The sequence below is a fragment of the Gigantopelta aegis genome, chromosome 9, assembly GCF_016097555.1.
Source record: "Gigantopelta aegis isolate Gae_Host chromosome 9, Gae_host_genome, whole genome shotgun sequence".
NCBI classification, from domain to species: domain Eukaryota; kingdom Metazoa; phylum Mollusca; class Gastropoda; order Neomphalida; family Peltospiridae; genus Gigantopelta; species Gigantopelta aegis.
Window position 1 is genome coordinate 15,557,878 of NC_054707.1, and position 26,526 is coordinate 15,584,403.

The 26,526-nt window shown below is 37.4% G+C and overlaps 1 protein-coding gene across 1 annotated transcript in view; it reads right to left on the reverse strand.

The window, feature by feature from the left end:
• The window catches only part of LOC121381388, a 71,217-nt gene that overhangs the window by 18,244 nt on the left and 26,447 nt on the right, over positions 1–26,526 (reverse strand). Inside the window, exons 5-18 of the mRNA XM_041510676.1 lie at positions 25,385–25,445; positions 24,056–24,161; positions 23,110–23,219; positions 20,424–20,547; positions 14,383–14,514; positions 12,587–12,841; positions 10,320–10,484; positions 8,990–9,133; positions 7,906–8,015; positions 7,042–7,148; positions 4,685–4,809; positions 3,033–3,177; positions 2,647–2,774; positions 1,960–2,103 (exon numbers count right to left, since the gene is read on the reverse strand). Coding sequence (XP_041366610.1) covers positions 1,960–2,103; positions 2,647–2,774; positions 3,033–3,177; positions 4,685–4,809; positions 7,042–7,148; positions 7,906–8,015; positions 8,990–9,133; positions 10,320–10,484; positions 12,587–12,841; positions 14,383–14,514; positions 20,424–20,547; positions 23,110–23,219; positions 24,056–24,161; positions 25,385–25,445 — 1,856 coding nt within the window. The remainder of the gene's footprint in view (positions 1–1,959; positions 2,104–2,646; positions 2,775–3,032; positions 3,178–4,684; positions 4,810–7,041; positions 7,149–7,905; positions 8,016–8,989; positions 9,134–10,319; positions 10,485–12,586; positions 12,842–14,382; positions 14,515–20,423; positions 20,548–23,109; positions 23,220–24,055; positions 24,162–25,384; positions 25,446–26,526) is intronic.

Here is a 26,526-nt window from a genome sequence, read left to right on the forward strand (position 1 = left end):
CTCAATAATAACATGTGATGGCATTGCATCTGGTTGCATTTTCATTATTTATTACATTTTTAGTACATTTTCTGAAAGCAAAACCAGTATGTCGGATAATTCAATCTCATTGGAAGATTGTAGATTCATATCAAAGTTGGTGGAAGTGTGTTAATTATTAAAAACGTAAATAATAAAGCATGTATATACACGTGAATACAAAAGCATAACGAATAATTTCAACTGATGCAAGCAAATATAATTTCCCTAGACACCTATATAGCCTAATATACTGAACTTTAAAACAGCATTTTAACCTCAGCGGACGAGGGTATCAGATGACCCCTCCCACCCCAGCCTATGCTCCTGTTTTGTTTGTATTTGTCTTGGGCATCGCCAGTGTTAACGGGGTTCGTTTTGTAATTAACTAGTATATAGAATATTTTATGACTAATCAGAGGTGGTTTTTCAGGGTAATTTAGTGTTGAATATTGTGGATGATTAATTTAATTTAATATTTTTTTCTAGAAACAAAAAATAATAATTTAAAAATTATTTATAATAATAAAATAATAATAAATAAATTAATTAATTAATTAATTAATTAAAAATATAAATATAAATATAAATATAAATATAAATAATAATAATTAAGAAATAAAATTTGACGAAGTGGGTGGGGATGCGATTTTTGGTATGGCCTGCATGCGTGTTACGTTAGTAAATTATTTATTTATCATTTTATTTGCACACATTTAACACCATAATAACTCATATTTATTTTTTATTTTTTAAATAATAAAAAAAAAAATTTGAGCAATATATGGAAGTGTGAACTGCGCCCCACTTCAACCCCATGTGATTCCAAAGCTAATAATAGTAACAGCTAAACGTTGGTATCTAGATTTAAAGTCAGTCTTTCTTTTTAAAAATGGTACACCACGTTTTTTTTTTTTACAAAAATACATAACTGAAATATTTTTCTATATTTTAGGATACATTCAGTAAAGTTTCACTTAATAACCATCAAACATTTACTTGCGTGTTTTTAATTTATTCGCTATGCTTTTGTATTGGCGTGTATACGTGCTTTATTATTTATGTTTTTAATCATTCACAGATTTTCACCGACATTGATATGAATATACAATCTTTAAAAGAGGTTGAATTATCCGAGAGACTGGTTTTGTTTTTACAAAACGTTCCAAGACAGTCATAAATACTAAAACTGCACCCAGGTGCAATACCGTCACATGTTATTGTTGTGTGAATTTCACTCCCTTAACCCCTGCGGGCGCTGTAACCTCACCGTGGTGCAGGGGTGTAACATTCTCTTTGAGAATGGCCAATACAGCACAAATTGAAGTTTAGAGTAAAGGTCAGTATCAATCTGTGATATTTGTATTTGTATTCTTGCACGGTTCTTTACAGTCTTTGAATTTTTCTATTGATGTTGATCATCACCTTATTTGTTTCCATTACCATAGTTTGACACCCAATAGCCGATGTATTTTTCGTGCTGGGGTGTCGTTAAACATTCATTCATTCATTCATTCATTCACTCCCTTAATGGCGGCCGTACGGTTACGCCATCTATCGACAACGTCATAAACTGCTGGGCGACAATCGGAAAAACCCGTCTATAGGGAAAATGTACACAAAATTAAATTAAAGGCTTCTCTAGATGCTTGTTTAAACCTCCAACCCACCCACACCCACACACTCACACCCCGCCGATGTAGACCCCACTTTGCCCCTGGTGTTCGCATTTGACGTTGATAATGATGTATTTATGTTCGTACTAAATCTTATTTCCCACTAAGGTTTAAGCTCGATGTGCTTGGCATAATATATCGAGCTTGGGCATAATACAATGTAAGATGCCTACCTGTGAGAGATGTTACTACAAGAAACAACGCGCAATAAAGAATACTGAAATGAAAGAATATTTATGGTACAAACGGAAAGAAATCTGCGCACCTGTTGGAGGAGGCAAAATCAGTGGTATTAGTCCGTTAAGTTCGCAAGTTTCCAGACACTTCCCAGCAGTGGAGCCCGTGCAGATCGAGGGCTCGGCGGCAATAGCTGTTTCACAATCATCGTATATATCTTGTGTTCCATACTCTGTTAATAAAATACGTATTGTATATTATGATGCTTTATATTGCAGCCAAGGTCCGATAGTTTTATATAACTCTTGCACATAGTCTATGAGGGGTTTTAAAAAAAAATATATACACACACACGCGCATACACATGTACGCTTTTTTCGCAATCCTCCTGTCTCTGTCTGTCTGTCTCTCTCTCTCTCTCTCTCTCTCTCTCTCTCTCTCTCTCTCTCTCTCTCTCTCTCTCTCTCTCTCTCAATCGTCAATTTATGTTAATTTTCACCGAATCTTTCTCATTGTTGCTTTCTATTTAAAACATCTCTGTGTATGTATATGTGTATGGGGATTCATGCGTGCATGTGTGTGGCGTGTGTGATGTGTTGTATATGAGAGAGAGAATCAGAGATAGGCAGATAGAGACAAACAGATGCAGACACAGAGACAGAAAAAGACAGAGGGAAGAGAGAGAGAGAGAGAGAGAGAGAGAGAGAGAGAGAGAGAGAGAGAGAGAGAGAGAGAGAGACAGACAAACAGAGACGGAGCCAGAGATCCTTCTCACCAATTTGACACACATCGCAGTATCGTACAGTGAAGTTGCCTCCCTTGGCGAACGTTAAACACGCCGGTTTGTCGAGTTTTCCTTGCGGGTTTCTACAAGCCGAACCCGTCAGAAAGGTGCTCGTACTCCTAGACATCAAAACAGGGAAATACACAATTACACTGTGTAATGCTAGTCTCAGACTATCAACTGTTACGACGAAGTTGGCCGACTCACTAACAACTATCCTTTAACATTTAATCATTAATCACTAACAACTATTTACCCCCTGTTGTGGGCAGACGGGCAGATAGCTTTTGTTGGGTCCAGGACAGTGTGCTTAAACCTTGCTTGGATATAAACATGAAAATCATGTTGAACAAAAGAACGATAAATGAGTCACCTACCCTGTGTAGTCCGCGTATCCACTGGATGTCAGATTTTGGTTAAGGCGGAGGCTCCACGGCAGACATTTTGTACCGTCGATGGCATAATTCCAGTTACCGTCGTAGCTCTCACCCTTGTCGCTCAAACTGTAGCAGTAGTCCTCAGCTACAAATTACAAACATTCAAATCTTATTTATCTAAGTGAGGACACAAAAGCGGATCACTCATACTGTAGCCATAGTCCTCAGCTACAAATTACAAACATTCAAATCGTATTTATTTTAGTGAGGACACAAAAGCGGATAACTCAAACTGTAGCAGTAGTCCCTAGCTACAAATTACAAACATTCAAATCGTATTTATCTTGGTGAGGATACAAGAGCGGATAACTCACACTGTAGCCGTAGTCCTTAGCTACAAATTACAAACAGTCAAATCTTATTCATCTTGGTGAGGATACAAGATCGGATCACTCACACTGTAGCCGTAGTCCTTAGTTACAAATTACAAACATTCAAATATTATTTATCTTGGCGATGACCCAACAGCGGATCGTTTGATGTTGATGTTGATCGTTTGATGTTGCCTATTTTAGAAACAAAAATGAATCTAGTTAGATTAAAAAATGTTTTAATGGAAACTACGTTGAAAACGTAACATAATTTTTTTCGATAATGCTGTGGTACAAAATTAAAAAAAAAAATCGATAATGCTGTGGTACAAAATAATTAATAATATAAACTCAATAAATAAATATATATATATATATATATATATATATATATATATATATATATATATATATATATATATATATATATATACAGTGAAAACTGGTAAAAACCGGACCCTGATTATCCCGGATTCCTGTCTACATCGGCCATATTGTTTGGTCCCGAATTTACATGTATATAGCCTGTGCTTTAAAATCCTTTAAAAACCGAATCCTGTGTACTACGGATACCGGATCGATTTTCCTCCCCAAAAGCTTAATATACATATATATTGGGTTTTTTGTTTGTTTCCTTTTTTAATGTATTTTTCTTTAAACAGTACGTGTACAAAATAAAGTATTTCATGAATAAATGTCATATTGTTGCACACCATCACAATCTTTTAGATATCAAGCCTTGTGCAGGTTGAGGTTTTTAAAACCAGTTTTGGAGTGGCATTCCTCTTACATCATGAAAGAAAAAAGTCTTCGTCTTGGGAGCGGAAGTCCTATCTACGATGCAGCTGATAATTATTAATGAAGCAATAACGAATTTGCTAAAATGCCCTTTGGACTTTTTCTTGCACAGAAATATAAAATGGAATTTCGTTATTGGTTTTGTCATTCAGTTATGGATTACATAACGTGACCCACGCGGCAGCAATACAGCAGGGCCGTATCTAGGATTTTTTGTTGGGGGGAGGGGGGGGGGGGCAACTGAGTAGTTAATAGTCTAAAACTCCTTAAACAGTCAAGAAGAGAATTTTCTTTAAGTTTCTACAATGCTTTCCGGATTTTTTCTGGGGGCGGGGGGGGATGCAAAGTGTTGAAGGATGGACTACACGGAACAGAGCAAACATGATAATATACTGCAACTGAACGTAAAAGCCATAAGCATATTCAGCAATATGAAAGTCATGAATATTCTTCACATGTAGAATCAACTGGTGCTGTTATTACCTCCAAGACGCGTAATGTTTATTTGGAAACCAGTTCCCGGAGTGCCGACGAATCCGGACCGGAAGTTGAATGCCAATCGGTTGTTGATCGACACGACGTTTCGAGGTAAGGCACTTCCTGACGATCTGAATGAAACCAATCGGTTATTAAAGGTGTAAACCATTTAGTTATCAAAAGTGTAAATCAATTAGTTATTAGAGGTGTAAATATTAGGTTTTAGAGGTGTTAACCAATTAGTTAATAAAGGTGTAAATATTACTATTAGGTATTAGAGGTGTAAATATTAGTTATTAGAGATGTTAACCAATTAGTTAATAAAGGTGTAAATATTAGGTATTAGAGGTGTAAATATTAGGTATTAGAGGTGTTAACCAATTAGTTAATAAAGGTGTAAATATTACTATTAGGTATTAGAGGTGTAAATATTAGGTATTAGAGGTGTTAACCAATTAGTTAATAAAGGTGTAAATATTAGGTATTAGAGGTATAAATATTAGGTATTAGAGGTGTTAACCAATTAGTTAATAAAGGTGTAAATATTAGGTGTTAGAGGTGTAAATATTAGTTATTAGAGGTGTTAACCAATTAGTTAATAAAGGTGTAAATATTAGGTATTAGAAGTGTTAACCAATTAGTTAATAAAGGTGTAAATATTAGGTATTAGAGGTATAAATATTAGGTATTAGAGGTGTTAACCAATTAGTTAATAAAGGTGTAAATATTAGGTATTAGAGGTATAAATATTAGGTATTAGAGGTGTTAACCAATTAGTTAATAAAGGTGTAAATATTAGGTGTTAGAGGTGTAAATATTAGTTATTAGAGGTGTTAACCAATTAGTTAATAAAGGTGTAAATATTAGGTATTAGAGGTGTTAACCAATTAGTTAATAAAGGTGTAAATATTACTATTAGGTATTAGAGGTGTAAATATTAGGTATTAGAGGTGTTAACCAATTAGTTAATAAAGGTGTAAATATTACTATTAGGTATTAGAGGTGTAAATATTAGGTATTAGAGGTGTTAACCAATTAGTTAATAAAGGTGTAAATATTAGGTATTAGAGGTATAAATATTAGGTATTAGAGGTGTTAACCAATTAGTTAATAAAGGTGTAAATATTAGGTGTTAGAGGTGTAAATATTAGTTATTAGAGGTGTTAACCAATTAGTTAATAAAGGTGTAAATATTAGGTATTAGAAGTGTTAACCAATTAGTTAATAAAGGTGTAAATATTAGGTATTAGAGGTATAAATATTAGGTATTAGAGGTGTTAACCAATTAGTTAATAAAGGTGTAAATATTAGGTATTAGAGGTATAAATATTAGGTATTAGAGGTGTTAACCAATTAGTTAATAAAGGTGTAAATATTAGGTGTTAGAGGTGTAAATATTAGTTATTAGAGGTGTTAACCAATTAGTTAATAAAGGTGTAAATATTAGGTATTAGAGGTGTTAACCAATTAGTTAATAAAGGTGTAAATATTAGGTATTAGAAGTGTTAACCAATTAGTTAATAAAGGTGTAAATATTAGGTATTAGAGATGTAAATCAATTAGGTATTACAGATGTTAATCAGTTTGGTATTAGAGGTGTAAATCAATTAGATATTAGAGGTGTAAATATTAGATATTAGAGATGTAAGTATTAGATATTAGAGATGTAAATATTAGATATTAGAGGTGTAAATCAGTCAGTTATTAAAGGTGTAAATAATCATGGCAAATGAAGATAAATCCTCTCATGTCCCTTGACTGATTCAGACAGATTGTATTGCACATAATATACAAGAGGATTGTAAACATTTTATCCAACCCAGGAAAACCTACCTGATTCATGTTGTCACTTGGTTTCCTCGACTTCTGCCGATAATAAATTTTGCCTGCTTCACGGCACTAATAAATGAGAGCTGGTAGTGGGATCATGAACGACATGTTGTTGCATGTGTCAATACCAACACTATAAGTGTATGAATTGCAATAGATCTAAAACTGTTTTGTCGGCTAATTAAAGTAACTTTTTGTGTGAGAACGTCGAGTCCTAGGAAACGTGTCTTAACAAGAAATGTGTATATTTAAATATTGTGTCAAAATTCTTCAGTTACTGTTTTTTACAAATTCGATTAGGGATGACGAAATAAAGCTAAATTTAATGTTGATCTCATTATGTGGCCATCCACGTTGTTTATGGGTATTAATTCCCGTTTCTACAAGTGTTATCGGGCGACAAACAAATATAGAAGGTGGCGGAAAACAAACGAGGTATGATTATCATGAGGTTCTCCGTGGCCCCCCATGTCCTACCCCGACTCCAACCCGGCTACGTCAGTGTTAGTAGTTATTGTCATGACGATACTTACAGCTTCACTGGAATGGCATTAAGGATGTATCGTCTGTGAGTGAAGGAATCGGCAGCATTCACATCAAAAGCCTTGAATTCGGCTCTGATTGTGGCGTCATGTTCTACCTGCAAGAGTACAAGAAACACCATTGATACCCATATGGTTACAGAATATCTTGGTACATATCAAAGTGATACATCCCACTAGAACGCCACGTGGGACGTAACACTTCGACGTCACGTGATGACGTCATCGATTGGCGCATTACAACCTTATTACAGGAAGGTCAACCAAACGAGTTGAGTAATATAAATTAAGATGGATTATGGGTAATAAATAGGATATTAAACTCGCTACCATTTAGTATCATGTTTATGTCGCTCGTGTAATAATTGTCATTGTCACTCGCTCGTAACAAAGCTCGTGACAACTGAAAATTCGGGATGTAAACTTGATACAAAATGGATGCTCGTTTAATATCCTACAACAGTTCCGCTTGTTCACTAATTTGTATGAATGAATGAATGAATGAATGAATGTTTAACGACACCCCAGCACAAAAATATACATCTGCTCTTGGGTGTCACAAATGGTAAGTATATGGTGAATATTATTTACATATATTTATGTAAAACCACAGTGTAAGTAGCTATGGGGGAAAAGTATAATACATACAATCAAGGTAAGTATATTTTAAAACTTTGTATAGAATTCAAAGTATTTTTAAAACTTTACTACAATTAATTCTGGATGGAATGTAAAAGATTCCAAAACATTTCTGTTGCCAAATATATCTGTAGGATGTTAAATGTATGTGGATAAGTAGATACACACTGGTGGAAGATGGGGTGAGCGAGATAAAGAAACTTTATTTAATCATACCTCTATGAACCAGTTACATTCCGTGTTCTGTGGGTAGGCCGCGGGGTAGTTAGGCGAGCTGATCACGGTGAATCGATTTGTAGAATCCAACTTGATCACTCCACCACAGTCTGTAAGTAAAATACACATTCGTCTTGGCCAATATCGTAATTATGTGTACAACACACATTTTTTACACAAGCTTAACTGGTCGTCAAATGTCAGTTTTAAAGGCGCAATATCGGGTATATTTTAAGACATGAGGCTCGGGTGCGATCGATCGCTCTTGATGGATGTTGTGGTTTTTGTCCTTCCCAACCAAGCTAACGATTTCCGAAGCTATCTTAGCGCTGCAATATCGTAAAATCATCATAGGCTATGACGTCACTACGACACACGCCATTGTGATGTAATAGCCTACGACAGTTCTACGATATCGTAGCGCTAAGATAGCTTCGAAAATACGGGCCCAGATGTAGAAATAACCGTATGTTAAACACCAAACAGCCATAATTTACAATGTGCTGAGGTGTCTTTAAACACACATTCCTTTCCGTTCTTTGACAAATGGTGACAAAATGGGCTGAGGTTTCTTTAAACAAACATTCATTTCCGTTCTTTGACAAAAGTTGACAAAAGGGGTGAATAATGTGGAACATCCTTCAGGGTGTATACCACCAAATCAAATCCCATAGACATCAATAGTAACATTTGGCTAAAATTCCTACCTGCAGCGTATCAATCGACATATACACCACGGATATAAATACTACCACCACTCACCCTTAAAGCAAATGGGGGTCAAGCTGCTCATTTCAGAGATAACGGGTAGCGTCTATGACTACCCTAGTTCCACACATAATTTCTGTATTTTTATATAGGTACCCAATGCATGTTTCAAGCACAAGGCTACATGACACCTCGGTACTAGATGAAATAACATGTACACATATATCACCAATGACAAACAGGACTTGTGGTATTATTTTATTAGTATTAACTGCTCTGTTGAAAGTCATTTGGTTTAGTACTACCTATAAGAAATTTTATTTTTTTACATTCAGGTTTTTGTTGTTTTATACTAGAATATTTCAATAATACTTACTGTAGGTCAGAGGTTTGTAAACACAGTAGTCGAGCTTGAGGTCGAATTTGCCATTTTTCAACTTCTTGCTGTACTTTGGAAGAGCGGGCATGTCCGTGATATTCGGGTGGGATATGGTGAAGGATTCTCTGTTGGCGACAAAACCTGGTAAAATAACAACAACAGTATTACACTTGTGTCGGTCTCGGTGGTGTTGTGGTTAAGCCATTGGACTTAAAGCTGGTACATAGTGGGCTCACATCTCTATACTGGCTCCTACCCAGAGTGAATTTTAACGGTTCATTAAGGTTTTAGGCAACTACACTGACTTTTCTCTAATCATTAACAACTAGGCAGCAATTCCTGTCAGGGAGTCAGGTTTACAAAATATCGTTAAGTTTGCAAATAGCTGTTATTCTTGTCGTACATTTCGATGTGGTTGTCATCAATTCCACGCAAAAAACCCCACCAAAAACATCATTGCAGAAGATGAAACAGTGCAAGGATGAGAGAAAACGAAATGAGTATATTTCAAACAATATTAGTTGTGTTGTTAGTACGTCACGCAGAAATGAGTATATTTCAAACAATATTAGTTGTGTTGTTAGTACGTCACGCAGAAATGAGTATACTTCAAACAATATTAGTTGTGTTGTTAGTACTTCACGCAGAAATGGGTATACTTCAAACAATATTAGTTGTGTTGTTAGTACGTCACGCAGAAATGGGTATACTTCAAACAATATTAGTTGTGTTGTTAGTAAGTCACGCAGAAATCAGTATACTTCAAACAATATTAGTTGTGTTGTTAGTACGTCACGCAGAAATGAGTATACTTCAAACAATATTAGTTGTGTTGTTAGTAAGACACGAATTGGGGTTCAGTCGTAGATTCACGTTTACGTGCAGAACTAGGTTTACGACGTTTTGTGAACTTGGTCCCTGACAGACAGCCCAAATAGCCGAGGTGTGTGCTTAGGATAGAACCCACGGACAGGCAGAAACTTCAACAAATTTAATATATACATATACACATGTATATATACACATATATATACAGACAGACAGACAGATAGATAAATTTCCGTTGGTACCTGAATAGATGGTATATGTCTATATTGATAAATAGATAGATAGACAGACAGACGGACGGACGGATAAGATAAAATAAGATAGATAGAAAAGGATCTGCTAGGGAGTGCCTGTCCTATAGACGAGGCACTAGATAGAGATTCATGGAGTCAACCACTACTTTGCCAAATGCCCATTCGACTCTGCATTGCACAGAGATAGACTCTGGTCACGTATTACGGTATACTTCGTTTTAAAACCCTATAAAACTGAAACAAACCGTCTATTTCCTGGCAGGTGCTTGCTCGAGAGAAAACGGCGAACTCGTCTGTTGTGGGAAGTCCCATCAGCGGTTCCTCGACTAGCCCTTGCTGAACACAGAAATCCAGGGATCCAGCGCTCGAGCCATCTGCGGCGTAAAACTTGATGTCTCCACTTTCAATGGCTGAAAAAGCAGCACTCCACATTTTAAGTATTTGACGATCCTCCTTGTTCCACAATTGGTCCCTCAGCATTAGATCATGTTCTGGCTGGTTTCGCATGGGTAGACATTTTCAAAATCACGTTCCATTAACATTTTATGTACGCGTAATCCTAATTTCAGGGTAAATTCCCTTCTCTGTTGTTGTTGTTGTGGGGGGGGGGGGGGGGGGGGGGGTTGTGTTTTTTTTTTTGTTTTTTTTTTAATTTACTACGCATCACCCACAGAATAAAAAGAAATAATTTCATTTTATTTCAACAATTAAAATTTCTGAACATCTCGCAAACCTTTCTGTGATTGGTTTTAGAGGTATCGTAAATAAAAACTGATTTCCCTACCAGACGGACACTGGTTGATAAATTTTCTTACCAAACGGATACTGGTGGTTAAATTTTCTTATCAGGCGGACACTGGTTGTTAATATTCTTACCAGGCGGACACTGGTTGTTTAATATTCTTACCAGACGGACACTGGTTGTTAATATTCTTACCAGACGGACACTGGTTGTTAATTTTCTTACCAGACGGACAGTGGTTTTTAATTTGCTTACCAGACGGACACTGATTGTCAATTTGCTTACCAGACGGACAGTGGTTGTTAATATTCTTACCAGACGGACACTGGTTGTTAATTTTCTTACCAGACGGACACTGATTGTTAATATTCTTACCAGACGGACACTGGTTGTTAATATTCTTACCAGACGGACACTATTATTAATTCTTCTTACCAGACGGACACTGATTATTAATTCTTCTTACCAGACGGACACTGATTATTAATTCTTCTTACCAGACGGACACTGGTTGTTAATATTCTTACCAGACGGACACTGATTATTAAATCTTCTTACCAGACGGACACTGATTATTAATTCGTCTTATCAGACGGACACTGGTTGTTAATTTGCTTACCAGATAGACACTGGTTGTTTAATATTCTTACCAGACGGACACTGGTTGTCAATATTCTTACCAGACGGACACTGATTATTAAATCTTCTTACCAGACGGACACTGATTATTAAATATTCTTACCAGACGGACACTGATTATTAAATCTTCTTACCAGACGGACACTGATTATTAAATATTCTTACCAGACGGACACTGATTGATAATATTCTTACCAGACGGACAGTGATTATTAAATCTTCTTACCAGACGGACACTGATTATTAATTCGTCTTACCAGACGGACACTGGTTGTTACACAGACTTACCAGACGGACACTGGTTCTTAATTTTCTTACCAGACGGACAGTGGTTTTTAATTTGCTTACCAGACGGACACTGATTGTTAATTTGCTTACCAGACGGACAGTGGTTGTTAATGTTCTTACCAGACGGACACTGGTTATTAATATTCTTACCAGACGGACACTGGTTGTTAATTTTCTTACCAGACGGACACTGGTTGTTTAATATTCTTACCAGACGGACACTGATTGTTAATATTCTTACCAGATGGACACTGGTTGTTAATTTTCTTACCAGACGGACAGTGGTTTATAATTTGCTTACTAGACGGACACTAGTTGTTAATATTCTTACCAGACGGACACTGGTTCTTAATTTTCTTACCAGACGGACAGTGGTTTTTAATTTGCTTACCAGACGGACACTGATTGTTAATTTGCTTACCAGACGGACAGTGGTTGTTAATGTTCTTACCAGACGGACACTGGTTATTAATATTCTTACCAGACGGACACTGGTTGTTAATCTTCTTACCAGACGGACACTGGTTGTTTAATATTCTTACCAGACGGACACTGATTGTTAATATTCTTACCAGACGGACACTGGTTGTTAATTTTCTTACCAGACGGACACTGGTTGTTAATTTTCTTACCAGACGGACAGTGGTTTATAATTTGCTTACTAGACGGACACTGATTGTTAATTTGCTTACCAGACGGACAGTGGTTGTTAATGTTCTTACCAGACGGATACTGGTTGTTAATTTTCTTACCAGACGGACGGTGGTTTTTAATTTTCTTACCAGGCGGACACTGGTTGTTAAATCTTCTTACCAGACGGACAGTGGTTGTTAATTTTCTTACCAGACGGACACTGGTTGTTTCCCGCCAGAAAGCCGTTCATGCCGTGGTCCCACACCTCCGTGTTTCCAGCAGACGGCTTGCTGCAGAGGTACACAGTCAACGTGTCGCCAGACAACGCCGTCGCCAGGTTGTAGTTTGATGACTTCGTCATGGCAGTGACGCCGGTCACGACAACAGTGGACTCCTTCAATCCAGCTGGACAGCCCGACGTCGTTTTCAACAACTTTATGTCGGTGTCGGGCCACGAACCAGAAGCTGGAGGTGAAGTGTGAATTGTTTTTAAAAAGCATTTTGGGAAGTTACTGATAGACATAACCTCCAGAACTCGGAGGGTATGTCGTGCACGGAATACAATATAGTACAATATAACACAGTGCAATGCTATTCAAATCTTTATTGTAACCTTAGTACGGATAAATTGGTGAAGGAGAAATTTCACAACTAGAAACAAAGTCACCCTCCCCTGAAGCTGAGGTAATCACATATGTTTGACCCTCCCCCCCCCCCATCCCAGTTGAAAGGTGAATTAAAAACTGCTCCCCCACCACCACTATTCAACTCGCTCGTATCTTTATAAGCATATACTACATTATACTACATAACAACTGATGATGATCTTATTGCATATGTGGAAATGTTTAAAAATATATATACCAAAGACAAAATCCACTTTCTGTTATAGACTGAAATTTACCATGCGATGTACTGTTTATGAGCACTGCACCTGTTCAGTTATAACATGTTGTAAGTTGGGACTGAAATAGTTTTTTCACTCTTTTTACGATCCGATGCCATGTAACCGTAAATAAAATGTGTCGAGTGCGTCGTTAAATAAACCATTTCCTTCCTCTTTTCACGAAAAAAGTAAGTTACGAAGCTTGATGCATGAACTGAAAACGCATGCTATGTTTAGAACAATATCGTCACCGTTATGAGAAAATATCTACTTGAACACACCTTCATAAAGAAAGATCCTCCGCCTCAGTGTGAGCACTGTCAGTGTCTTCTGACGGTGCGCCACATTTTGGTGGAGTGTAAGCAGTTAGCGATACTGAATTTTATTCAAAATTTTAATAATATATATCTGTGATATTTGTATTTTTACACAGTCCTTTACACTGTGTTTTTATTTAACTTGAATTTTTATATTGATGTTGATCATCACACTGTTGTTGCATTTTACCATAGTTTGACACCCAATAGCCGATGTATTTTTCGTGTTGGGGTGTCGTTAAACATTCATTCATTCATTCATTCATTCATTGAACACACCTGTAATCGTGTATTAGAGTTTTGTTTCTCACCAAAAAGTAGTTTACCGGGTTTTCTGTTTAAACATCTGAAATTACTGAATTATAAAGCTTTGTTCCCAAAACGAAAATGAGATGAAAATATTGCTGCTTGACCACAAACAGCCGTCATTAGACTATGGAGAGTATAACGTACGTTTAGTTTTGGTGGTGTAAGACACTAATTATATAATGTATGACACTTGTGAACGTACGTTTAGTTTTGGTGGTGTAAGACACTAATTATATAATGTATGACACTTGTGGACGTACGTTTAGTTTTGGTGGTGTAAGACACTAATTATATAATGTATGACACGTGTGGACGTACGTTTAGTTTTGGTGGTGTAAGACACTAATTATATAATGTATGACACGTGTGGACCTACGTTTAGTTTTGGTGGTGTAAGACACTAGTTACTATAATGTATGACACGTGTGGACGTACGTTTAGTTTTGATGGTGTAAGACACTAGTTAATATAATGTATGACACGTATGGACTTACGTTTAGTTTTGATAGCGGCGCAGTTGGACGCTGAATCGAGTCCTCTGGGACACACACACCCACACTGTCTGTTGTAGTAGCCTGGGTAGCCTTCGTTATCACATATGGGCTTCGTCCCACAAGACTTCAGTTCTGAAACAAATTGCAGAAAGAATGTCTATGATGACACATATTGCTTGGCGCACACCTACCGATTAACGCCAACTCGACTGTCGAGTCGGCAGTAGTCTGAAAATGTGCACCTGCACCCACCAGCCGAATCTACAGTTGCGTCTTTGCACTGAAATACCGGCCTCGGTGGCGTAGTGGTTAGGCCATCGGTCTACAGGCTATAGGTACTGGGTTCGGATCCCAGTCGAGGCATGGGATTTTTAATCCAGATACCGACTCCAAACCCTGAGTGAGTGCTCCGCAAGGCTCAATGGGTAGGTGTAAACCACTTGTACCGACCAGTGATCCATAACTGGTTCAACAAAGGCCATGGTTTGTGCTATCCTGCCTGTGGGAAGCGCAAATAAAAGATCCCTTGCTGCCTGTCGTAAAAGAGTAGCCTATGTGGCGACAGCGGGTTTCCTCTATAAAACAGTGTCAGAATTACCATATGTTTGACGTCCAATAGCCGATGATAAGATAAAAATCAATGTGCTCTAGTGGCGTCGTTAAATAAAACAAACTTTTTTTTTGCTCTGAAAACACCTACCGATTAACGCCGACGCGACGGTCGAGTCCACGTTAATTGGTAGGTGTGTGCCAAGCATTAGACGGCACACGGTAATCGCACAAAACGGAAAACCTAAGAAAACCCATGGCCCGGATAGGCTACTCCTCATTATTAGAGTCGATGGGGCTGTTATTACAGTACCAAGAATTTACACAAATACTTAATGATATTAAATGTGGAATATCAATTCGTTTGAAAAAGAAAGTGGCTACGGTTTCAAGCCAAAACGGGTTTTAGGTTCCATTTCCCTTCCCAACCAATGTTCCACGACTGGCATATCTTTGTGAAGTAACGTAACACTAAAACATGTGTTTGCTTTTGAAGACATGGTAAGGTATCCACGGGTACTTGAGTACTCGTGCACCCAAGCCAAGTCTAGCATGACTCGAGTCCGTTCACAGTACCCGTACAAGTGAGACAATGTCAAGCATTAATTTCAGCAGTATCTAATCAGCAATACAACTTACACAATGTTCATGTGCTAGCTGGTTTCTCTGTTTAATATATACCGGCCTCGGTGGCGTCGTGGCAGGCCATCGGTCTACAGGCTGGTAGGTACTGGGTTCGGATCCCAGTCGAGGCATGGGATTTTTAATCCAGATACCGACTCCAAACCCTGAGTGAGTGCTCCGCAAGGCTCAATGGGTAGGTGTAAACCACTTGTACCGACCAGTGATCCATAACTGGTTCAACAAAGGCCATGGTTTGTGCTATCCTGCCTGTGGGAAGCGCAAATAAAAGATCCCTTGCTGCCTGTCGTAAAAGAGTAGCCTATGTGGCGACAGCGGGTTTCCTCTATAAAACAGTGTCAGAATTACCATATGTTTGACGTCCAATAGCCGATGATAAGATAAAAAATCAATGTGCTCTAGTGGCGTCGTTAAATAAAACAAACTTTTTTTTTGCTCTGAAAACACCTACCGATTAACGCCGACGCGACGGTCGAGTCCACGTTAATTGGTAGGTGTGTGCCAAGCATTAGACGGCACACGGTAATCGCACAAAACGGAAAACCTAAGAAAACCCATGGCCCGGATAGGCTACTCCTCATTATTAGAGTCGATGGGGCTGGGAAAACACCTATTACAGTACCAAGAATTTACACAAATACTTAATGATATTAAATGTGGAATATCAATTCGTTTGAAAAAGAAAGTGGCTACGGTTTCAAGCCAAAACGGGTTTTAGGTTCCATTTCCCTTCCCAACCAATGTTCCACGACTGGCATATCTTTGTGAAGTAACGTAACACTAAAACATGTGTTTGCTTTTGAAGACATGGTAAGGTATCCACGGGTACTTGAGTACTCGTGCACCCAAGCCAAGTCTAGCATGACTCGAGTCCGTTCACAGTACCCGTACAAGTGAGACAATGTCAAGCATTAATTTCAGCAGTATCTAATCAGCAATACAACTTACACAATGTTCATGTGCTAGCTGGTTTCTCTGTTTAATATATACCGGCCTCGGTGGCGTCGTGGCAGGCCATCGGTCTACAGGCTGGTAGGTACTGGGTTCGGATCCCAGTCGAGGCATGGGATTTTTAATCCAGATACCGACTCCAAACCCTGAGTGAGTGCTCCGCAAGGCTCAATGGGTAGGTGTAAACCACTTGTACCGACCAGTGATCCATAACTGGTTCAACAAAGGCCATGGTTTGTGCTATCCTGCCTGTGGGAAGCGCAAATAAAAGATCCCTTGCTGCCTGTCGTAAAAGAGTAGCCTATGTGGCGACAGCGGGTTTCCTCTATAAAACAGTGTCAGAATTACCATATGTTTGACGTCCAATAGCCGATGATAAGATAAAAAATCAATGTGCTCTAGTGGCGTCGTTAAATAAAACAAACTTTTTTTTTGCTCTGAAAACACCTACCGATTAACGCCGACGCGACGGTCGAGTCCACGTTAATTGGTAGGTGTGTGCCAAGCATTAGACGGCACACGGTAATCGCACAAAACGGAAAACCTAAGAAAACCCATGGCCCGGATAGGCTACTCCTCATTATTAGAGTCGATGGGGCTGTTATTACAGTACCAAGAATTTACACAAATACTTAATGATATTAAATGTGGAATATCAATTCGTTTGAAAAAGAAAGTGGCTACGGTTTCAAGCCAAAACGGGTTTTAGGTTCCATTTCCCTTCCCAACCAATGTTCCACGACTGGCATATCTTTGTGAAGTAACGTAACACTAAAACATGTGTTTGCTTTTGAAGACATGGTAAGGTATCCACGGGTACTTGAGTACTCGTGCACCCAAGCCAAGTCTAGCATGACTCGAGTCCGTTCACAGTACCCGTACAAGTGAGACAATGTCAAGCATTAATTTCAGCAGTATCTAATCAGCAATACAACTTACACAATGTTCATGTGCTAGCTGGTTTCTCTGTTTAATATATACCGGCCTCGGTGGCGTCGTGGCAGGCCATCGGTCTACAGGCTGGTAGGTACTGGGTTCGGATCCCAGTCGAGGCATGGGATTTTTAATCCAGATACCGACTCCAAACCCTGAGTGAGTGCTCCGCAAGGCTCAATGGGTAGGTGTAAACCACTTGTACCGACCAGTGATCCATAACTGGTTCAACAAAGGCCATGGTTTGTGCTATCCTGCCTGTGGGAAGCGCAAATAAAAGATCCCTTGCTGCCTGTCGTAAAAGAGTAGCCTATGTGGCGACAGCGGGTTTCCTCTATAAAACAGTGTCAGAATTACCATATGTTTGACGTCCAATAGCCGATGATAAGATAAAAAATCAATGTGCTCTAGTGGCGTCGTTAAATAAAACAAACTTTTTTTTTGCTCTGAAAACACCTACCGATTAACGCCGACGCGACGGTCGAGTCCACGTTAATTGGTAGGTGTGTGCCAAGCATTAGACGGCACACGGTAATCGCACAAAACGGAAAACCTAAGAAAACCCATGGCCCGGATAGGCTACTCCTCATTATTAGAGTCGATGGGGCTGTTATTACAGTACCAAGAATTTACACAAATACTTAATGATATTAAATGTGGAATATCAATTCGTTTGAAAAAGAAAGTGGCTACGGTTTCAAGCCAAAACGGGTTTTAGGTTCCATTTCCCTTCCCAACCAATGTTCCACGACTGGCATATCTTTGTGAAGTAACGTAACACTGAAACATGTGTTTGCTTTTGAAGACATGGTAAGGTATCCACGGGTACTTGAGTACTCGTGCTCCCAAGCCAAGTCTAGCATGACTCGAGTCCGTTCACAGTACCCGTACAAGTGAGACAATGTCAAGCATTCATTTCAGCAGTATCTAATCAGCAATACAACTTACACAATGTTCATGTGCTAGCTAGTTTCTCTGTTTAATATATACCGGCCTCGGTGGCGTCGTGGCAGGCCATCGGTCTACAGGCTGGTAGGTACTGGGTTCGGATCCCAGTCGAGGCATGGGATTTTTAATCCAGATACCGACTCCAAACCCTGAGTGAGTGCTCCGCAAGGCTCAATGGGTAGGTGTAAACCACTTGCACCGACCAGTGATCCATAACTGGTTCAACAAAGGCCATGGTTTGTGCTATCCTGCCTGTGGGGAGCGCAAATAAAAGATCCCTTGCTGCCTGTCGTAAAAAAGAGTAGCCTATGTGGCGACAGCGGGTTTCCTCTAAAAAAAATGTGTGTGGTCCTTAACCATATGTCTGACGCCATATAACCGTAAATAAAATGTGTTGAGTGCGTCGTTAAATAAAACACTTCTTTCTTTCTTTCTCTTTTTAATACGGCCGTCCGTTCGTCACAATTCTGAACGTATCAAAAGGTTTCTAAATGCAATACAAAGGCATTATTTGGCATCCATGTTCAGCGCTGGAATAATAAATGCACAATGTTGTTTTACTTTATTCCTTAGTCTCATTGTCATCTAGTGTAAGTGTCGGATACTCGGGTCCGGGTTGAGTTTGACGTTCTAGTACTCGAGTCCAATATTTTGGACTCATGGAGGCCCTAAGGCATGACCCTGCTGTTCAAACGTCAGTTAGCTTAACCAGTGGGTAACAGACAATTTCAAAACTAAGGACTGAATCAAAAACAAATATTAATTGAAAACCTAATGTGCAAATTTGATTTAAAACAACAAAAGGTATCCATACATAACCAAAACTAAAATTTATTTTGTATTTGTGCTGAAATAATTAAAGGGACATTCCCGAGTTTGCTGTATTGTAAGATGTTTCCGACTAATAAAATATTTTTACGATTAAACTTACATATTAAATATATTTTCTGGTTTAGAATATCAGTGTCTGTATATTCAATGCGTTTCTGGTCGTCTTAATATTTGTAAGAAGCCAAAATGGATTTTGTCAAATATTAGAACGATCAGAAACACGTTTAATATACAGCCACTAATATTATATGCAGAAAAATATATTTGATATGTAATTACAATCGTTAAAAAGTCTTTGTTAGTCGATAACATCTTAAAACGTGCAGCAAACTCAGGAATATCCCTTTAAAAGGAAAATATTACACAAAACCCAGTGTTAATTTAACTATGTTTTAAACAACTGGAGCCTTAGCTATCGAGACCATAACGTGAAGTCACATATCGCACGTGCATTTTTTATAAAGATAAATGTGATGTGTGTCGGTCATAATTTATCCGAGTAATCTTTTTTTTCAAAAGGATAAACTGTTTGTTTAAAAAAAAATATGTCAGTAATCTGACGTAATACTAAGGTACTGACGATATAATTTGTTCAATCTTGCAAGTTTTAGCTATTGAACATTCATACCAAAAGGGAAATATTTACTGGTTTGTGTTCAACGTTGTTCATTGTTTCATATTATCATTAACAATATAATTCCGCAATAAAACGTGCATCATCTTACTGGAATGGACCGGCCTCGGTGGCCTCGGTGGCGTCGTGGTAGGCCATCGGTCTACAGGCTGGTAGGTACTGGGTTCGAATCCCAGTCGAGGCATGGGATTTTTAATCCAGATACCGACTCCAAACCCTGAGTGAGTGCTCCGCAAGGCTCAATGGGTAGGTGTAAACCACTTGCACCGACCAGTGATCCATAACTGGTTCAACAAAGGCCATGGTTTGTGCTGTCCTGTCTGTGGGAAGTGCAAATAAAAGATCCCTTGCTGCTAATCGGAAGAGTAGCCCATGTAGTGGCGACAGCGGGTTTCCTCTCAAAATCTGTGTGGTCCTTAACCATATGTCTGACGCCATATAACCGTAAATAAAATGTGTTGAGTGCGTCATTAAATAAGACATTTCTTTCTTTCTTTCTTTCTTACTGGAATGGATGATGAAATATAAATGTTAATTAAAATTAATGGCTAACCCCAGCAGTTGTAGAACTCGTTTATTTCTTCCGATATCTGGTCAAGGAAGACGCGCTTTTCATCTGTGAAATACTGATCAGGATACATGACATCGTAGACGGGAAACCCGGTTACAGACGGAAGCTGTCAACAAATGAATGAATGTTTAAAGACACCCCAGCACGAAAATTACTTCGGCTATTGGCTGCGAAACTAAGGTAAATGCAAAAATGAAGTGATGATGAACATCAGTATAAAAATTCAACAGTTAAACTAAAACAGTGTAAAAAAAAAACTTGTGCACAAATACAAATATCATAGATAAGTAAAAGTAAAATTTATAATAAAATTCAGTATCACAGTATCAGAAATTGCAAGAACAGTTCAGGATGGAATCGAAATAATTTCATCACATTTCTTCTTCCAAATATATATTTTCTAGTTTCCTTCAGATGATTGCACTCGATAAAAAATATACCAGTTTTCGTGGTGCACTGGCTTGGACGGGGTGGGGGTGGGGGTCGGTGGGGGTGTGATGCCTTGGTATAGATAATGCATGTTATTCTACTGAATATTGTAGGTGCATTTGTATACGTTACACCCACCCGCCGGATAAATACTGCATCAGCCTCTAACTACGTCACCTGCTCTCTGTCATGTTGTCCGGCTAGTTCATGTTAACTCACTGGTTCTTTGTTTTGCAGCTTACTGTATATGTGATAGTGTATATTAATATATATATTTAATATATATATAATATATATATATACATACATACATACATACATACATACATACATACATACATACATACATCCATCTATATATCTATCTATCTATCTATCTATATCTATATATATATTTATTTTTATTTATTTTTTTATATCTATATATATTTATATATATCTATATATATATATATATATATATATATATATATATATACAGTCAAACCTGTCCTAGCGGTCACCTGTATTCAGTGGTCACCTGCTTTAAGCGGCCACTTTTATCCCTCCCAAATGATTTATAACGTAAATGCACCTGTAATAAGCGGTCACCTGTCTAACGCGGCCAGCGGCCACTCAAATCGGATCCCAAATCTCTGAAATACCTGTATTAAGCGGCCACTGTAAATGTTTACTACTATATAAAAGAGATATTTAACAACAGCGACAAGATGCAGCAAATAACCGATCTTCACACCTTCAGGAATTATGGTACCCATTCAGTCCCGACATCGGTACTGTGTATCAGTTAAGAAGGTATGACTATGGAAAGCATCTAATTGCCTCTGGGCAGGCTACGCTTGACATTTGTAGATTCACTGACTATGACAATACACAGCATGAAGTAGAAATTAAATAATTAAATGGAAAGAGAAAACAAACTTGTTGAGAATGGTTAATTGAACACATTCCAGTTGCAATTTTTCCTGAAGAAGGCGACGTGTCAAACGTGTATTTATAGTAAACTGTGAAGCACATCCATTAATTAGCAGTACAGACGTTAAAACAAGAAATAACAACATATGTTTAAAGACTATATGTCGCAACCTGTAATCAGCGGCCACCTGTCTTAAGCGGCCACTTTTATCTACTCCCTTGTGTGACCGCTTAAGACAAGTTTGATTATATATTTACACACACACATACACACACACACACACACACACACACACACACACACACACACACACACATATATATATATATATATATATATATATATATATATTAATAGACCCCATCATATGTGGTCATGTGGGACAGAAAAGGTACACCCGAGGTGGTGGAAATTTCAACCCAGGACTTACACTACAAATTAACACTAAAATTAACAAGATAGCTTTTATAATGAAGGTTTTTTTATTATATATATTAATAGACCCCATCATATGTGGTCATGTGGGATAGAAAAAGTACATCCGAGGTGGTGGAAATTTCGATCCTGGACTTAACATATAATTTAACACTACAAATTAACAAGATAGCTTTTATAATGAAGTTTTTAATTACAAAATATCGACCTAAATCTAATGAACTCGCATTGATATGACGTCATATATTACCAACGCCGTAATACTTCCCATGTTAAATTCAATGACGTCATAGCCCATGCAACACATATTTATTCCGCATGGGCTGACGTCATGGGATGGGTCTGTCTTGCATGGCTAGGGATGGGAGAAATATATATATTTATCCTGCAACCACTGTTTCTATTGACCAATTAAAGCAAAGTCATAAACGTATACTAGCAGATTATGACTTTTGAAGTCACTCATATGACGTCATACGCATATATACATTGCAAAATTGCTCAGTTAACCTCCAGATCATCGTACAATGTGGCTGAAATAACAGAAATTATAGTCTTTCCCCATAATTTTTATGGTCTGCAGGATAAACATAATAACTAGTAAATGACGTTGGATATCTGCTTTATCCTCTTCAGACCAAATGAGAAATTCCCATTCTTACCTTCACAGGATAAAACAGATATCCGACGTCATTAATTTGTTATTCTCTATTTATTCGAGTATATGTATATGAATAATATGTATATATATCGGGTGACCGAAAAAACGATAACACTACTGAATATGGAATTTTTAAAAAGTATTTTATACCCATTACTATGTGGACATTTATAAATATTATTAAAATAGCAAGAGATTCATTATTCATTATTTATTTAAAAACTTACATAACGTGAATATAGTGTCGGGGAGGCAAAGTCGAAGTGGTATGTGATGACCTCATGGTCAACAATGTTGTCTTTCTCGGAATATACTGGTACAAATTGCTTCCTGTAATCTGTACAAAGGACAAAAAATCGAATGTTAAATATTCGTTCGTTACAAACACAATCGCAAGTATCATGAATATTAATAACAAGATTGCCATTCCGATGAAGTAATCGATTATTTCCGTTTGCGATTGGATCCAGCCATTTTCAACCCAAATATCCGACTAATGTCAATAACTTCTAACATTTTATATTTTTTAATTTATGAATATATCAACAGTGTTAAACTACGTATTCTATATAAGAACTATTCTATAGAAGATCATTTGTTTCTCACATTATTTCATATTATTGCATTCATATAAAATACGCATCATTCAAAATCTTTATTATTATTTAACATAGTTTAATAGTAAAAACTAATTTCAGTTGACAGAACGCCAAGAAAAATATAATATTTTTGAAAGAGAATTTGTTAATATACCCCAACTAGGCATCTCCTCTCCTCTCCTAGAGATAGGCGTGATAAATCATGCTATTCAGTTCTACTAACGAAAACCTTTGGTTAGATGGAGAGTTTTCCGAAAATTCCAACTGCGGATTCTTTGGCATTTAATGTCCGAGTAGAAGAACACGGTTGAAGTTAGCACAACTTGTAATACAAAATATATTCTAGATACCATATTTCACTGTAAATTCAGCTGATACGTCACTTGTTTTAGACCCAAAACACACCGAAGCTATTTCGCCTGCTGACAGATCTGTAGTTCGCGCCAGTACAGACGCGGTGAGTTTTGTCGCATTCGATTCAGTTCGTTTGTTTTTAGATGGTACCACACTCGCCAGACACAAACACAGACATAGACGCAGCTTCGGTGTGTTTTGGGCCTTAGTGCGGACTTACATGGCATGATGTTCTTGTACATCAACTGGGCTGTGGCAATCGATTTGTAGTTCTGCTGTTCATGGTACCCACCGATCACGTGATACAATTCATGGGCTATCATTTGCTGGGTTTTTTAAGAAACAGAAAAGGAATCTTTTTAACGACACCTCAGCACATTTTAAATTACAGCTTTTGTGTACGTGTGCATTATGTTTGGTCATGTAACACAAGAAAGGATTAGAATGGATTAGATTAAGATTAGATTAGATTAGATTAGATTAGATTGTATTTAATTAGATAGTACATAGACACACACACACACACACACACACATATATATATATATATATATATATATACAGATATATATATATATATATATACACACACACACACACACACACACACACACACACACACACACACATACATTCATACTCTTATACATACATACCAGAAGCCTAATACATAAAGGTCTCTTAGCAATCTGATTAAATTAGTTCTACTGGCCTAACAGCATTGCGTGGACTCCCATGTCCAGGTGACATTTCATCTATAAATAACAATTTAAATATCGACCAATTACACGTCGCCTTTCATAAAGTTATTCGGGAGCATACAAATTCTAAAAATATCGGGCGAGACTGCAATAGGTGAACTTGTTCCTCTATTTCAACATTGAAAAAACAGTGTAGTAATAAACTCTAGATTGTACACTAGTATAAACAGATTTTATGGCTATACCATCACGGGGTTTTTTTTCATCTCGAAACGAATTTTATGTAACATTTTATATTGAAATTAGTTTCCGGCATACTTCGTAATTCACCCGAATCATTTTGTATACCCTCGGCATAATCCCGAATGTTTTTAAATTCTTTTCACATCACTGGCATGATTTTTACAAGTAAGGTTTTGATTGGTCACATGAAAGGTCAACTGGACATGAGCTCCAACGGGCTGCTGTTAGATCCACGTGTAATAGTGGAGCTAATTTTAATTATATTGGTCTCTTAGGCTCTGTTAGACAACAAAGCATCCTCTTTGCAAGTCTTTTAGCATTGAACTGCGAGATCGCAAAGTTGCGATTAACTTTGCGATCTCGCAGTCCAGTGTAAAAAGCCTTGCAAAGAGGATGCTTTGTTGTCTAACAGAGCCTAAGATAGTTTTGTGAATTAGGCCCCAGGCCTCTAATGTTCATGCAAACGATGCACTAAATTTAATGCGCGAACGAAAAATAGGTTACGCAGAACTAGACTTACTTGAGCGACGCGTCAACCAAACGATCGTTCACGCAATATATTCAGAGTTCTGAATACAAAAATACATACATACACCAATACTTACATATTCTGAACCAAGTATGGTGCCTTTCAAGTTCCATTGTCTTCCGTAATACGCATACCCACTGAAATAATACATGATTTTTTTTAAAGTAAATTTTATTGTCCCTAGAAATACTTGGCAACCATGTTTAAAACATATCATGTATTCAAAAACTATCTCATCCACTCACCTACTCTCTCTCTCTCTCTCTCTCTCTCTCTCTCTCTCTCTCTCTCTCTCTCTCTCTCTCTCTCTCTCTCTCTCTCTCTCTCTCTCTCTCTCTCTCTCTCATACACACACACACACACCAAATATTCATGTACATCTGTTTTCATACATGTCAGTAATTAGTTTTAATTATTTTTGGGAGCAAAAAAGAAGGGAAAGAAGAACGGGGGAAAAGAAATATCAGAAGAGACAGAAAAGAATAACGGTGCAATACATTTTCTCTTTTAATGTTTGTCTCTAAGCCAGTATGTTAAAGTACAGTTGAAAAAGTTCAGGAAAAATTGTCAATAAATAAATTTTACTATTAAATTCTTCCAATATATATGTTCACCCAAAGTATTTGTTATCCAATTTGCAATAGATTTCCATAGTTCTTTAACAAAATGACAATCATAAAATAAGTGTTCCATTGTCTCTGGCAGCAGATTACAGAAAGTGCATTCATTGGTATCTATACAGTGAATAATATACCGTATACAAATTGTTAGTTGCGAGTATTCGATGCAATATTATGTACTGAAACCACCGCAACGTTGTATCTCATGACAATTTAACCAGCCGAATAGCAGACGTGATAAACAGACAGACAGACAGATAGGCAGACAGATATTTGTTTAAAGTGTAACCCAATATATACACAGCAAAATACATGAGAAACATTCTTAATAAACAATTAATATAAAGGCCACTCCTTATGGAGTTATAAGAGACTAAACAATCACATATTAACAGTAAAATATACAGGCATATGATAGGTAACCAATACTGAAACCTCTCTCGTATTGCTTAATAAGAATTTTTCTTAAGTATTTTTACTGTATGTGTGTGTGTGTGTGTGTGTGTGTGTGTGTGTGTGTGTGTGTGTATTTATATATATATATTATATAAAGTAATATACATAAGAAAAATTCTTATTAAGCAATACGAGAGAGGTT